Consider the following 13,733-nt stretch of genomic DNA (forward strand, 5'->3'; position numbering starts at 1 on the left):
GTGAAGTCTATTCAAATGCCTATACAATTCCACATAAATTCTAATTTTTTATTTGGTCTGGAACTTATCTCCCATATAATACATTAGTTCAATGCAAAATCGATGTCCAATTTACGTCGTGAAGTTTTAAGCCGTGATGTTTAGTAATATAATTACAACTTATATTTATAAATAGTTCTATCAAACTGAATAAACGAACAAGAACTAAAAGCAAAATTTTTGTTGCTTTATAGCGTTTATAAATTTTCTACTTTGTCACAAAAAAATAATAAAATTCTGTATAATAATCTCTAGATTTTTTAAACCCTTTATTCCCTGAGAACACTAAGAGGCCCCCCTTTTTTTAGCAAACTCATTTTGGGTATGAGGGACAGGACCTCAACATATCTGGACAGACCAAAACTCCTGGAGTTTTTTGACCTGTCCAGATTCAATCCTGAGTCCCCCAGATGGCTGTCACTTTTAACCACTCAGCCATCTGTCCACAATCTCCAGGTTAGAATAATCAGACTGATTCCTAAAAGTCCATAGTTTATTCATGTAGATTTTTAAAACAATTCTTTACGAAAAGATAAACTTATTTTATTGTCAATAAACTTTTATAATATGAAACTTTTAAACTTTATATACTTTTAGAATATAAAAGTTTATTTCCATTTATCTATACAGTAATACCTCGACTTACGCGAACCCGGAGTTACGCGATTTTCAAATCTCGTTGATTCGTCTTTTGTTTGAGCGCCACACCACTCTCGATTACTCACTCCCCTCACACTATTGTTCATCTTACATGCTCAGATGTGTCGTGCGGAATCGACACATAACTACAATTTATTTTGTGTTATTTATTTCTGTGTTTATTATATCTACGGAGACTCGAGAGACTTTATGTGGTGATTTCTTGTAACTGTGAACGAATCAAAAGACGAGGTAAGATTAACGAGAACATTTATTAGCTTACATACACCGATTTGGATTTTACACAAATTGCGAAATTATACCCCGACTTATGCGAATTCGACTTACGCGGTTATTGCTCAGTCCCACCTATCGCGTAAGTTCGGGGTATTACTTTATATATAAATGAGGTTGTTGGTTTGGTTTGGTCTGTTTGCTATACACGCCTTGGCTGTTTGACCAATTATTATGAAACTTGGCAGTGATGTTTATATGTTTCAAACTTAGATAATGTTGTACATCCCACCCAAAATTATCAATTGGATTTCAATATATCGATTAATTTCTCTCTACATTTGATTGCTGGCTTTACATGTAGCACCATGTATTGGAAAAAATTTAACAAAATAATTAACTAAATATAATTCTTACAAAAAAAGGATATAATTTTTAAAAATATATATTATGTTCATTGAATTAATGTGACAATGATATAGCACGAAATATATGTGCCATTACTGCGACAGGTAGCAAATAGCACTTGCCTGCATGAAATGTAGTACTGTTTTGCCCATGTACATCCTACTTTTCCTGTTAGCAATAGAGTTGTGCTAGTCATTTATTCATTTGTGCTGCTCTGTTCATAGGAAAATTTTTGAATTGGAGTAATGTGACTTGCAATACAAATCAGAAATTCATACATAATTAATCTTGTTCTCTTTCTCTTGCAATTTCCCTGTCTGGTCTCAGCTTTCATTTATCTAACTCCATTCTCAAGATTAAGGAATGACAGATTGCAGACAGATGACAGTGCTAATTTATAGTTCTACAATTTTTTCAAATTGCAGCGCAATAAATACCTTCCAGTAATAGAGTGCATAAAACCATCAAACACCTGTAGTCAGTCGAGGGTTCACACATTGCCAACTGACTGGCTATGCAGAGTTTTCTTTGCATTAGTAACACTTAAATTGCCAGCTTTACATAAAAGTCTTTCTGGGATGATGATCACTCACACATGTGTGTTACTGTAACCAAATAAACCAAACCAAGTCTAATAATTTTTCTATAAAATGCAATATTATGAGGACATGCTTACCTACCAGGAAACCTGGACATCCTAGTTTTCCTTCTCCTGATTTCATCTCTCCTTAATAACTCATAAACCCATTGCCCTAAACTTCTTTCACTGATACTGCTTAAGATATTCTAACATTCAGCCAAATTAATGTACTGTACAGGCAACGATTTTAATGCACAAAGTAGAACTAGAAGTCTTTTTCTGTGCCAATATTTATTTTTCCTATTTATTATCATAGCAACATTGCTTCATTCAAAATACCTATTCAGAATTTCCTATAGTTGTAGTCTGTGTAATGTGTACTTTATTCACATGTTGAATCTTACTACCAAATCTGCTTCCAGTATGCTTATGCCACAACTTTCAAAAGTTTCTTTTACTTGGATGTTTTTGCTTGAGCTGTACTTTTTCAACCTGGTTTCACCAGGATCACATAAAAGCAATTATTCTTGCATTTTTATGAGATTTTTTTATTTATTTAAACAAGTCTTATATGAAGTCTTTCAAATGTTAAGGTTATCAACTTTGATCATGTGCAGGACCATCACAACCTATCCAACATGGATCACTTTTCATATATTAATAGTAGACTGATATGAAGTAGTAGTTGTTAATCATCCTCTCTTCCAAGAGGAGGTCAGTGACTCTTTTGGTCAAATTAACTTCAACCTCTGTCAGCAACAGTCTTTTCTTCACATTATGGTGGCATTTGAATAGGAAAATTATGTAATATGAAGTTACCAGTCTGCACAGAATATGATTTAAGTGGTTTTCAAAGTTGCAGGGTTTAAATATTTGGTCCATTTTTTGCAAACTCTGATTTGTTGGCAGATTACCATTTGATATTCAGCTGTGAATGAAACAGTTTGTTAGCGCTAACATTAGAAAAAAAATATGATATCTTAAAAAATTTAAGATAACATATTTTCAATTGGTATCTACTTGACCATGAAATCGTGCCATTTCATACCATCCAAGTATTGCGCTAAACATGACAATGGTAGGCTAAAATAATCAAACTCTTTATATGGTTTTCATTTTAATATTTCTTATATCATAATATTTGATTTATATAACTGCAAATGTTATCTTACATAAGGGTTTATCACACCAAGTATCCAATCTAACACATTTTAAAAGTTATTTATTGTGCTATACAATTTAAAGGATTTGTAAAATGTGTTAGATCAGTCACTTAGTGTGATAAATGCTTACATAAGATAACCTTTATAGTTATATAAATCAAATACTATAATATAGCAACAGATAAATTTTAATTTATTCCATTAGTTTTGTTAAATAAAATTTACTTTAATAAAAATATTAGTATTAATTTATTATATATATCTGGGAAAGAATCTTACCAGTGTTGTAAGATCATCTGAAAATTGTTCATTAAATCTCATTTTTCTGGGCACATCTAATCTGCCTGTTGTTGCTAAATGCTCACACATACTTTTTATCATTAATTCAAAGAAAAACCAAGCATTTGTGAGAGCAAGTTCTCTTGCAGCACCACTTGATACCACCCATTGCAATGCTAATTCCTCATGAACTATTTTACGTGTATGTGATTTTGTTATTAAATATAATGTACCATCCTGACCACTTGCTGTTCTCATACTAGAAGTTCGATCAAGACCTCTATTCATAATTCCACTAACTTCACCGTCTGCATCAACATAAGTCATAATATCTGGATTACTGTTACTTCGTCCGTAATATGACCTCTAAAAGAGAAAATATTTAATTATAAAATTATTTTATATATTTATGATCTACTCTTAAAAAAATATATTTTAAAAAAGTGTTGTCTTAATATCCTATCCTAATATCCTAATTGGTTAAGCATGCATATTATAATAGTTAATAATATATTGACACAAAATGTAAAAATCAATGAAAAATTTATATAATTTAAAAGAACTTTCAATAAACATAAGTGTAATTAAACAAAAATCATTTTAAAAATAAAAATAATGTAGTAAACAATTTCTATATAAAATAAAACCTCAGTTATGTGGTTAACCTCAAGGTATATGATTTCTGGCCACATAAATAAGGTGATCAACTAGATGATGATAAGAAAATTGACAAACAAAACTGTTATTAGAGTATCATGGTAAAAATTTAATACAGATTATAAAAGTAGACAAAAAAAGATATAAAAAAAAATTAAAAATTTACATAATGCTGTACAATATACAATAATTCAATAATTTGCAAACTTATCACACACGTTTCCAATTTCTTTAATTAATGCTCAATATCCCGGAATGCATTCAGCTTTTTTAACAGTCCTCTCTTGCTGAAATGCAGTTGAAGAGGGCTAGTAAAAAAGCTGAATGCATTCTGGGATATTAAGAGTTAATTAAAGAAATTGGAAAGATGAGTGACAAGTTTGATAATTATAACAATAAAGCCAGCAAGCTCATATGGTTATTTACTACTATTTAATAAATTAACAAACTAAAAGCATATATCTTAGGACCTGAATCTAATTTATTCAAATTCTCTGAGAAAACCCAAATAAATTATTGAAAAAGTTTAAAAAAATATGTTTTGTGATATTGCTTATTAAGTCATTTGAGAATCATCATGGAGAAGTTAATTATCATTCATATTTTTAAAATTCAATAACAAAAAATAAGAAAAATTAAATTATATATTAATGAATTTATAAAAAATATGATTAAATTAACAACTGAATAAAATTGAATCCATTTATGTTAAAAAATTAAAATCTAACATTTATAAATTTAATACTAAATTATTCATTTGTTATTAAGCAAATTAATATAAAATACTTACTTGAACTGGCATTGATATTGGCCTTCCCAATGTACTATAGTCTGTACCAAATGCATATGACGTACAGTTATTACTTGGCGAACTAATAGAATAAGCATCAGGATGTGGCAAGGTACACTGATAATGAACATATGTGGCTAATAAACTATTTCTTCCATGTTGATCATTCTGTATTTCTAAAAGATTCTTAATTATAAAATAATTAAAGATTAGCAAAAATTTTCTTTATTAAAGAGTTTTCATACAAAGATTAATTAAAATTAATATAAAATATTTACCGTAATATTACAAACAATCATAGCCATGGCTTCAAATGCTGTCTGACCAATGTTCATAACTTGGCCAGCCACAACAGGAGGTCGAACAAGTAATCGAATTAATTTATCCATCAACAATGGTAAAAACTTGACAAGAGGCTCTAATTTTGCTTCTGTTATTTCCAAAATACTTGTCTTTAGTTCATGTTCAATTGTAACTTCTTCAACACGAGGGACATTTCCTTTGTCAATCATGGTACATAAATATAAAAATTTATCCAGAAAAGGATCCTGAAACAGTAATTTTAATTTAAATAATAATGTATTTTTAAAACTTTCATATTTTCTTGACTAAATGTCTGATATTTACCAATGTAAAAACAGATGATACAGCTTCAACTACAACAGTAAACACTCCTTTATGATTATCAACCCATTTCATATTTGGTATTTGAATCTGAAAGTATATAAAAAACTTTCATATAGAGATGATGCTAGTCTAAATAGTGGAATTTTTGTAATGGTATTATAAGTGGAAATTCATATGTCTGTATTAACAACATACTATTTCTGGTTAAATTTTAATTTTAAAAATATTGGCTAGTTGGTGGATACTTTCAAGTTAGTGATATTTGCATCGTAAAATCTTGGAAAAAGGGTTATATTCTTTGTTAACATATTGAATTGATAATATTATCAAGTGTCACCAATGAAGAATGATAACGTATTTGATCCTAGTAGTAAGTTATAGAGGTAAACATTAGATTACATGTATTATTATTATTTTTTAAGTAACCCAACACCCAACAAGTTTTACAGAATATTGAGAGTCAAGTTTCTGGGACTCTACTGTATTCAATAAAATATTTTATATTGTATATACCTGAAATTTTATAACAAATATGTCTCAGTAGTTTTCTTTGTAGCATTATTTCTACTGAAAATGCATTTAAGAAACATCTTGAAAAGTTTTATGTCTTCATACATCCTTCACAACCACAGGAACACAATTAACATGAGCAGAAATGACCTTACCTTTGAAGTTATTCAGTCTTCAATTTTTTAAATATATTTTATCCTGGATTTTTAAAAAAACTTTCGAGAAATATTTTTACAAGAATCCAGTACCAGAGGGACTTTTAATCAAGTCACATATTTGTAACAAGAGAAGAGCTTGTGTTAATTGTGTTCCTGTGGTTGTGAATGATGTGTGAAGATATCAATATTTTTTTATTGTATTTAGTCTTCAATTTTTTAAAATCTTGGAAATTCTAATGTATTACAGAAGATAACAAGTACAGTACATTAAAACATCATCATGTACAACTTAACATTTCTTAAATGAAATACAATTCAATACAACCAAAAAGAAATACTGAAAAATTATAAACTCGTTTGAAAATGTTTTTCACAATCAATTTTCTATATGTTTGAAATGAAATATATAAAGTATTTATGTTGACCTATATATTATTCTATATCTCAACATCAAATTCTCTTGTGACTTTCAATTCAGCTTTATATTAAAAAGTGACTCAAATGCTATTAAACAAATCAAAATGATTCACATGTTAAATTGTTAGGAAATATCCAAAGTGTTTTCTTATTTTAGTAGGTTTTGATATGTTTTCCATTTGTTTCCTGCAGACAGCAAAACAGTATTAAATCTCATGTAAAATCTGTTCAATGATGTCTACAGTTACTATTGAAATGGCTGATGCAATCCTATCTCAGGTGATGGAGATCTTGAATCTTTTCAGCATGCCCAATGTTCTTGATATATCCCCTCAAAGTAAGATCTGGATTTCTGGAAGACCAGGAAATTGGAAGGGTCAGACCAATCTTTACAATGGTAACTCCAGACATTATTGAATGGATATCACAAGATCTGTCAGACAACAAATGGAACATTGTAACACTTGAATCATTTTAATATGTTTAATAATAATTGAATACTAAGTTTTTAAAATCAGGGTATTCTTTTTTAATGTTCCTTTATCTGTTTAAATGTATAAAATTAAGTATAATTTTCACAAAATATTTAAAAACAATTTCAAATCCATCTTTTAAAAAAAGAGCAAAAGTTCTAAAGATTATCTGAAGACAGTATTGTACACTCATCCCCATATTCGTGAATAATTGGGATTGAGTAATCCTTCACAAACATGAAATTCTTGAACTTTGAGTTCCATTTTCAATGTTAAATTTGTAATTCATTCCAAAATGTTATGCTTACTGCTGTTTTAAAAAATTTTCAGAAAAATTAATGGTTTTATTAAATAAATATGCTGTGCAATGGCTTTTATGCTGCAAAAGTCGTTTTATTTAAGCACAATAAAAAATAAACAAAATAGTAATATAATTTATAGCATAAGCCCTATGAATAAGTGAGTATAGTGATCTTTTAGCATTGTGCCTGCTCAAACGTCTATTTTGCACAGGCACCAAATCTAGTTTACAGTAGTATGTAATTTCCCATTTCCTGAAAGGTTGAAACCTTTCATGAAAGTTGAAATGTTGGTGCATAAAGTTACAATCATGAATTATCAAATTCTCAAACTGAACATTGAAGGGGTAGTGTATTAATATCATCATTAAGATATTAACTATATCTTATCTTTCCTACTATATCCAGTATAAAACAAAATGTATCCATATCTTACTGCTAATCAGACAATAATGCTAATACAAAACTGGTTGTTTAGACGATTTTTGAAACTTTATTTAAATGCAACTATTACTATTTTTTCCAAATTTAAAAATACTGAAATGGATTTATAAGTATTCAAATTTCAAAATAGTAATTGATTGAATTTCAATCATAAAGCTGTACTGGATAGATTGATAATAACCACCAAAATACTTGTAAAAACTGATTTTAATTACACCTTTACTTTTCAAGCAGTTTTACCTATTATTTAAAAATTAGCATTTATTTTAAAAAATGATTTTTAAGATTTTTAAAATATATCAATTTTTAACAACTAGTACAACTTTAAACAACAACTTTTTATATATTTTAACTGTAATTTGCAATAGATATTTTTCCAACAATGAGTATTAACTTATGATTTATTAGCAAGGTTGAGGCCAAAGTTTTAAACATGAAAACGTGTACGTCAGATGTTCAGCGCCACTTTCTTGTAAGCCTAGAAGTTTGACAATGGTGTTTGGATAGTCATTGGAATCATGCTCGACATTCCAAACACAACTGTCAAACTTCTAGGCTTATAGGAAAGTGGCACTGAACATCCAACGTACACATTTTCATGTTTAAAACTTTGGCTTGTTTAAAACGCTATTATTATAACATTTACTTACAGATGGAGTAAGAAAAGTGTAACTTGGAGGAGGTTTTTCCATGAGTACAGGCAAACAATGTTCTCCTGTTTGTAATTGTCCCTCTCTGTATAGTGGAAGCCACTATGAAAAAACATTATACTAATGTTAAAATATTTTTTTAAAATAAAGTAAAATTTATACTAAGTCCCAATTCTATACATTAATGTGTGTTAGAATTGAGATTCCAATTAAGTTACCGTATAACCAATTGGTGTTTCTATAGGAGTTTGTTCAATTTTTCTTTGACAACTTATATGATAAAAAGTAAATAAAAGATGATGCTGATCATTAAGATGAGCTGGTAATTTAATTTTTATTTCATCATAAAAATCTGGACATCTATAAAACAAAAAAAGTGTACATTAATAAACATCATTAAATTATCAATAATTTATTGATGATGATAATTATTAACAATATAATTAAATTATTATAATCCTATCAATATTGATATAAAAAATATTTCAAATATTTAACAGAATTTTAATNTTTTCCAACAATGAGTATTAACTTATGATTTATTAGCAAGGTTGAGGCCAAAGTTTTAAACATGAAAACGTGTACGTCAGATGTTCAGCGCCACTTTCTTGTAAGCCTAGAAGTTTGACAATGGTGTTTGGATAGTCATTGGAATCATGCTCGACATTCCAAACACAACTGTCAAACTTCTAGGCTTATAGGAAAGTGGCGCTGAACATCCAACGTACACATTTTCATGTTTAAAACTTTGGCTTGTTTAAAACGCTATTATTATAACATTTACTTACAGATGGAGTAAGAAAAGTGTAACTTGGAGGAGGTTTTTCCATGAGTACAGGCAAACAATGTTCTCCTGTTTGTAATTGTCCCTCTCTGTATAGTGGAAGCCACTATGAAAAAACATTATACTAATGTTAAAATATTTTTTTAAAATAAAGTAAAATTTATACTAAGTCCCAATTCTATACATTAATGTGTGTTAGAATTGAGATTCCAATTAAGTTACCGTATAACCAATTGGTGTTTCTATAGGAGTTTGTTCAATTTTTCTTTGACAACTTATATGATAAAAAGTAAATAAAAGATGATGCTGATCATTAAGATGAGCTGGTAATTTAATTTTTATTTCATCATAAAAATCTGGACATCTATAAAACAAAAAAAGTGTACATTAATAAACATCATTAAATTATCAATAATTTATTGATGATGATAATTATTAACAATATAATTAAATTATTATAATCCTATCAATATTGATATAAAAAATATTTCAAATATTTAACAGAATTTTAAATTATTGCTTCATTAGCAAATAAAAGTATGGAGTCCTGTAACGAGTTTAAATCTTTCCATGGATTATGTCAAAATGATACCAGTGACTTTATATCAAGATATACTGACAGACTCAGTTTATACAAGCAGGAATTTTACCTATTTTTTTACATTAGTCAGGACATGACCATCAAGAAACAGATAGGAAACCAACTTTCCTTACTCTTAAACCAGAGTTTTGATTTGATTGAATTGTGTTACAATATATTTTATGATTTCCTGCTAATCATGATTTACATGGTTATACTTATACTCTGATTCAATTAAGAGAGGGAGAAAGGGAGAGATTTGGTTTAAGGATCAAGGTGTCTTCAGTCATAAATATATAGCTCTGGCTGATAGTTTGGTGAAAATGTCTCTGACACAATAGAAAAACTCCTAGTCAATGAAATGGCAAGGATTTCTTTCACAGTGATCATGAGGACTTCATTTAACAGAAAGAATGGAGGACTTTAATTCTGCCTTCTTTTGAATACCTTTCCTCTCTCTTCAAAAGACTTAAACTTTATATCCAGGAAAGATTCCATACTCATCTCTCTTCTTTCTCTTGAATTGTATTATTGTCTTAAATTTGGCCAGGAGAGTCTAATTACTGATACTGAATGGTTTCAATTAACATACATGTGATCTGAGTTCATAATCCTCATCCAATGTGATCAAATGTTTCTCTTGTCTTTTATTCCATTTCTCTATCAAACACAGTATGCATCCATACAAATCATGTCTTCTGACCCATGCAAATTCCTGTGATGTGACAGGGCCAATCAAATAACACATAAAATATTGAAAATCACATAGTTTACATCTTACTTTTCTATCAACAATATTTTATAATAAGCATTATTTAAAATCAGTAAATTTCAAGTAGTTAGTTCCTCATTTCTGAATTAATTTTTTTTAAACTACAGTAGACCCCCTTTAAGACGGGTTCCTATAATTACGATTCCTATAATACGGCGAAAAAATTGCGACGGTATCCGTAAAAAACTCCTATAATTACGTAAAATGTCATCGGGCAGCCAAACTATTTTCCGCCGTCAAGCGACACGCTACGGAGAGATTACTATAGTCTGTACAGTATTATATATAAATTAGGTACTGTACATATAATTATATATTAATTATATATAAATTAGGTACTGTATATATAATTATATATTCTGTATATATAATTATATATTAACTTAATTTATTGTAACTTTATTATAATTATATATATATATATTTTCCGCTGTCTAGCGCCACACTATGGAGAGTTTAGGCGAACTATCGTCTGTACAGTATGTAAATTAGGTACAGTAAGTCTAATACAGTATTGTAATTTTATACATTTCGTGTGAAAGAAACATTCCTTATTCAACGGCGATTAAAATTATTTATATTAATGATGTCTCCAAAGTTCAACGAAGTTTTCGCACAAAAATAACATCAGAAATCATGACCGCTCATCAACAGCTCAGCAGTTTGCAGCATTTTGCTGAGCTGTTCCGCGACGAAAACAAGCTTGAGCAATGGCGATGTCGAATGGTGAACACTCGGTAAGTAATCCTACAATTTTTTGTTTATAGCGTAGTTTATACGGATTATTTCCAAAAAAATATATACGTATTTTGGAAATGTTGAGTCGGATTAATCTAGAATCGATTAATTTTATGGAAGAAAACTTTTCAAACAGCTGTAGTCCGTAAAGTGCATACGTGTCGGGCTGTGATTGGCAAGGACTCGTAAGAAATCGATTCATAAAGGACGGAACGTATCTACCATCTTATAGGGGGGGTCGACTGTATTTACTTAATCAAAATCAAATAATCACAGCTTCGTTTCTACATTTTGTTTGGATTTAGTTCCTTAATTTAAGCAGAATAAAAAAAGTCTAACCTTGAGTTAAACAATCTCAGAAATAATCAATATTAAAAATGTTTAATATTCATTTTATAATTATTATTCTAATGTTCTGTATTTGATTGTTAATGATATGTTAAATTTAAATAGATGATAGGACAGAAATGTTAATTGAAGTAAATAATTTTTGTTGAAAGTAAAGAAGATATGTAATAACTAACACTCATAATCTGATGATAATTAAGTTACATATTGTTGAACAATATTAACCCATTAATTCTAGTATATACTTGAAATGATCATAAAATAATAAATATATCTGATTGAAATAAGAAAAATTTATATATTAAATGACAGAAAAAGCATTAAAACGAATTTAAATACATAATATGCATATATAAATTATTTCATTAATATCAATTAAATGTGTCCTTTTATTTTAATACAAAAAAAGCATGGAAAAACATCAGATATAGTGACATTAAATGTTTTTAACAGGTTAAATGATAGTTATTTGCCACACACAACAATAGAAAAACCTATGGGATTTTTTACTACCTACTGAGAGCAGAAATTCTAGCATTAATACTGTCATGTAATATTTCCAAAAGAGCTTTTACAAAACTCTTATTAGAGTTTAGATTCAAAATGGCCAATTACTGTCTGATGGTTGATAACTATATTGTTTACTCTACATTGCAACTTCCTAAGGCAATTAATTCAAGGTATTAATAGAAAACACTAGAACAAAATAGATTTATTTTAAACATAGACCATGTTTTAAGTGACCATGTACTAATATTTCTTTCAAACAATAACAACCTAAGTCAGTTAATTATAATTTTGAAATAGTTCTCCTATGTAACACTTCTTTCAAATATTAATAATTTATTGATGATGATAATTATTAACAATATAATTAAATTATTATAATCCTATCAATATTGATATAAAAAATACTTCAAATATTTAACAGAATTTTAAATTATTGCTTCATTAGCAAATAAAAGTATGGAGTCCTGTAACGAGTTTAAATCTTTCCATGGATTATGTCAAAATGATACCAGTGACTTTATATCAAGATATACTGACAGACTCAGTTTATACAAGCAGGAATTTTACCTATTTTTTTACATTAGTCAGGACATGACCATCAAGAAACAGATAGGAAACCAACTTTCCTTACTCTTAAACCAGAGTTTTGATTTGATTGAATTGTGTTACAATATATTTTATGATTTCCTGCTAATCATGATTTACATGGTTATACTTATACTCTGATTCAATTAAGAGAGGGAGAAAGGGAGAGATTTGGTTTAAGGATCAAGGTGTCTTCAGTCATAAATATATAGCTCTGGCTGATAGTTTGGTGAAAATGTCTCTGACACAATAGAAAAACTCCTAGTCAATGAAATGGCAAGGATTTCTTTCACAGTGATCATGAGGACTTCATTTAACAGAAAGAATGGAGGACTTTAATTCTGCCTTCTTTTGAATACCTTTCCTCTCTCTTCAAAAGACTTAAACTTTATATCCAGGAAAGATTCCATACTCATCTCTCTTCTTTCTCTTGAATTGTATTATTGTCTTAAATTTGGCCAGGAGAGTCTAATTACTGATACTGAATGGTTTCAATTAACATACATGTGATCTGAGTTCATAATCCTCATCCAATGTGATCAAATGTTTCTCTTGTCTTTTATTCCATTTCTCTATCAAACACAGTATGCATCCATACAAATCATGTCTTCTGACCCATGCAAATTCCTGTGATGTGACAGGGCCAATCAAATAACACATAAAATATTGAAAATCACATAGTTTACATCTTACTTTTCTATCAACAATATTTTATAATAAGCATTATTTAAAATCAGTAAATTTCAAGTAGTTAGTTCCTCATTTCTGAATTAATTTTTTTTAAACTACAGTAGACCCCCTTTAAGACGGGTTCCTATAATTACGATTCCTATAATACGGCGAAAAAATTGCGACGGTATCCGTAAAAAACTCCTATAATTACGTAAAATGTCATCGGGCAGCCAAACTATTTTCCGCCGTCAAGCGACACGCTACGGAGAGATTACTATAGTCTGTACAGTATTATATATAAATTAGGTACTGTACATATAATTATATATTAATTATATATAAATTAGGTACTGTATATATAATTATATATTAACTTA

At 28.8% G+C, this 13,733-nt stretch overlaps 1 protein-coding gene across 1 annotated transcript in view; it reads right to left on the reverse strand.

The window, feature by feature from the left end:
- Positions 1-3,049: 3,049 nt before the first annotated feature.
- Positions 3,050-13,733, reverse strand: part of LOC111640938 (dedicator of cytokinesis protein 7-like) — a 65,449-nt gene continuing 54,765 nt past the window's right edge. The window contains exons 16-21 of the mRNA XM_023387030.1: positions 9,374-9,515; positions 9,156-9,257; positions 5,417-5,503; positions 5,068-5,337; positions 4,790-4,975; positions 3,050-3,708 (exon numbers count right to left, since the gene is read on the reverse strand). Coding sequence (XP_023242798.1) covers positions 3,316-3,708; positions 4,790-4,975; positions 5,068-5,337; positions 5,417-5,503; positions 9,156-9,257; positions 9,374-9,515 — 1,180 coding nt within the window. The 3' untranslated portion in view covers positions 3,050-3,315. The remainder of the gene's footprint in view (positions 3,709-4,789; positions 4,976-5,067; positions 5,338-5,416; positions 5,504-9,155; positions 9,258-9,373; positions 9,516-13,733) is intronic.

The sequence above is a fragment of the Centruroides sculpturatus genome, unplaced genomic scaffold (genome assembly GCF_000671375.1).
Source record: "Centruroides sculpturatus isolate CEXI.00-Female unplaced genomic scaffold, Cexi_2.0 scaffold163, whole genome shotgun sequence".
Classification (NCBI taxonomy): Eukaryota; Metazoa; Arthropoda; class Arachnida; order Scorpiones; family Buthidae; genus Centruroides; species Centruroides sculpturatus.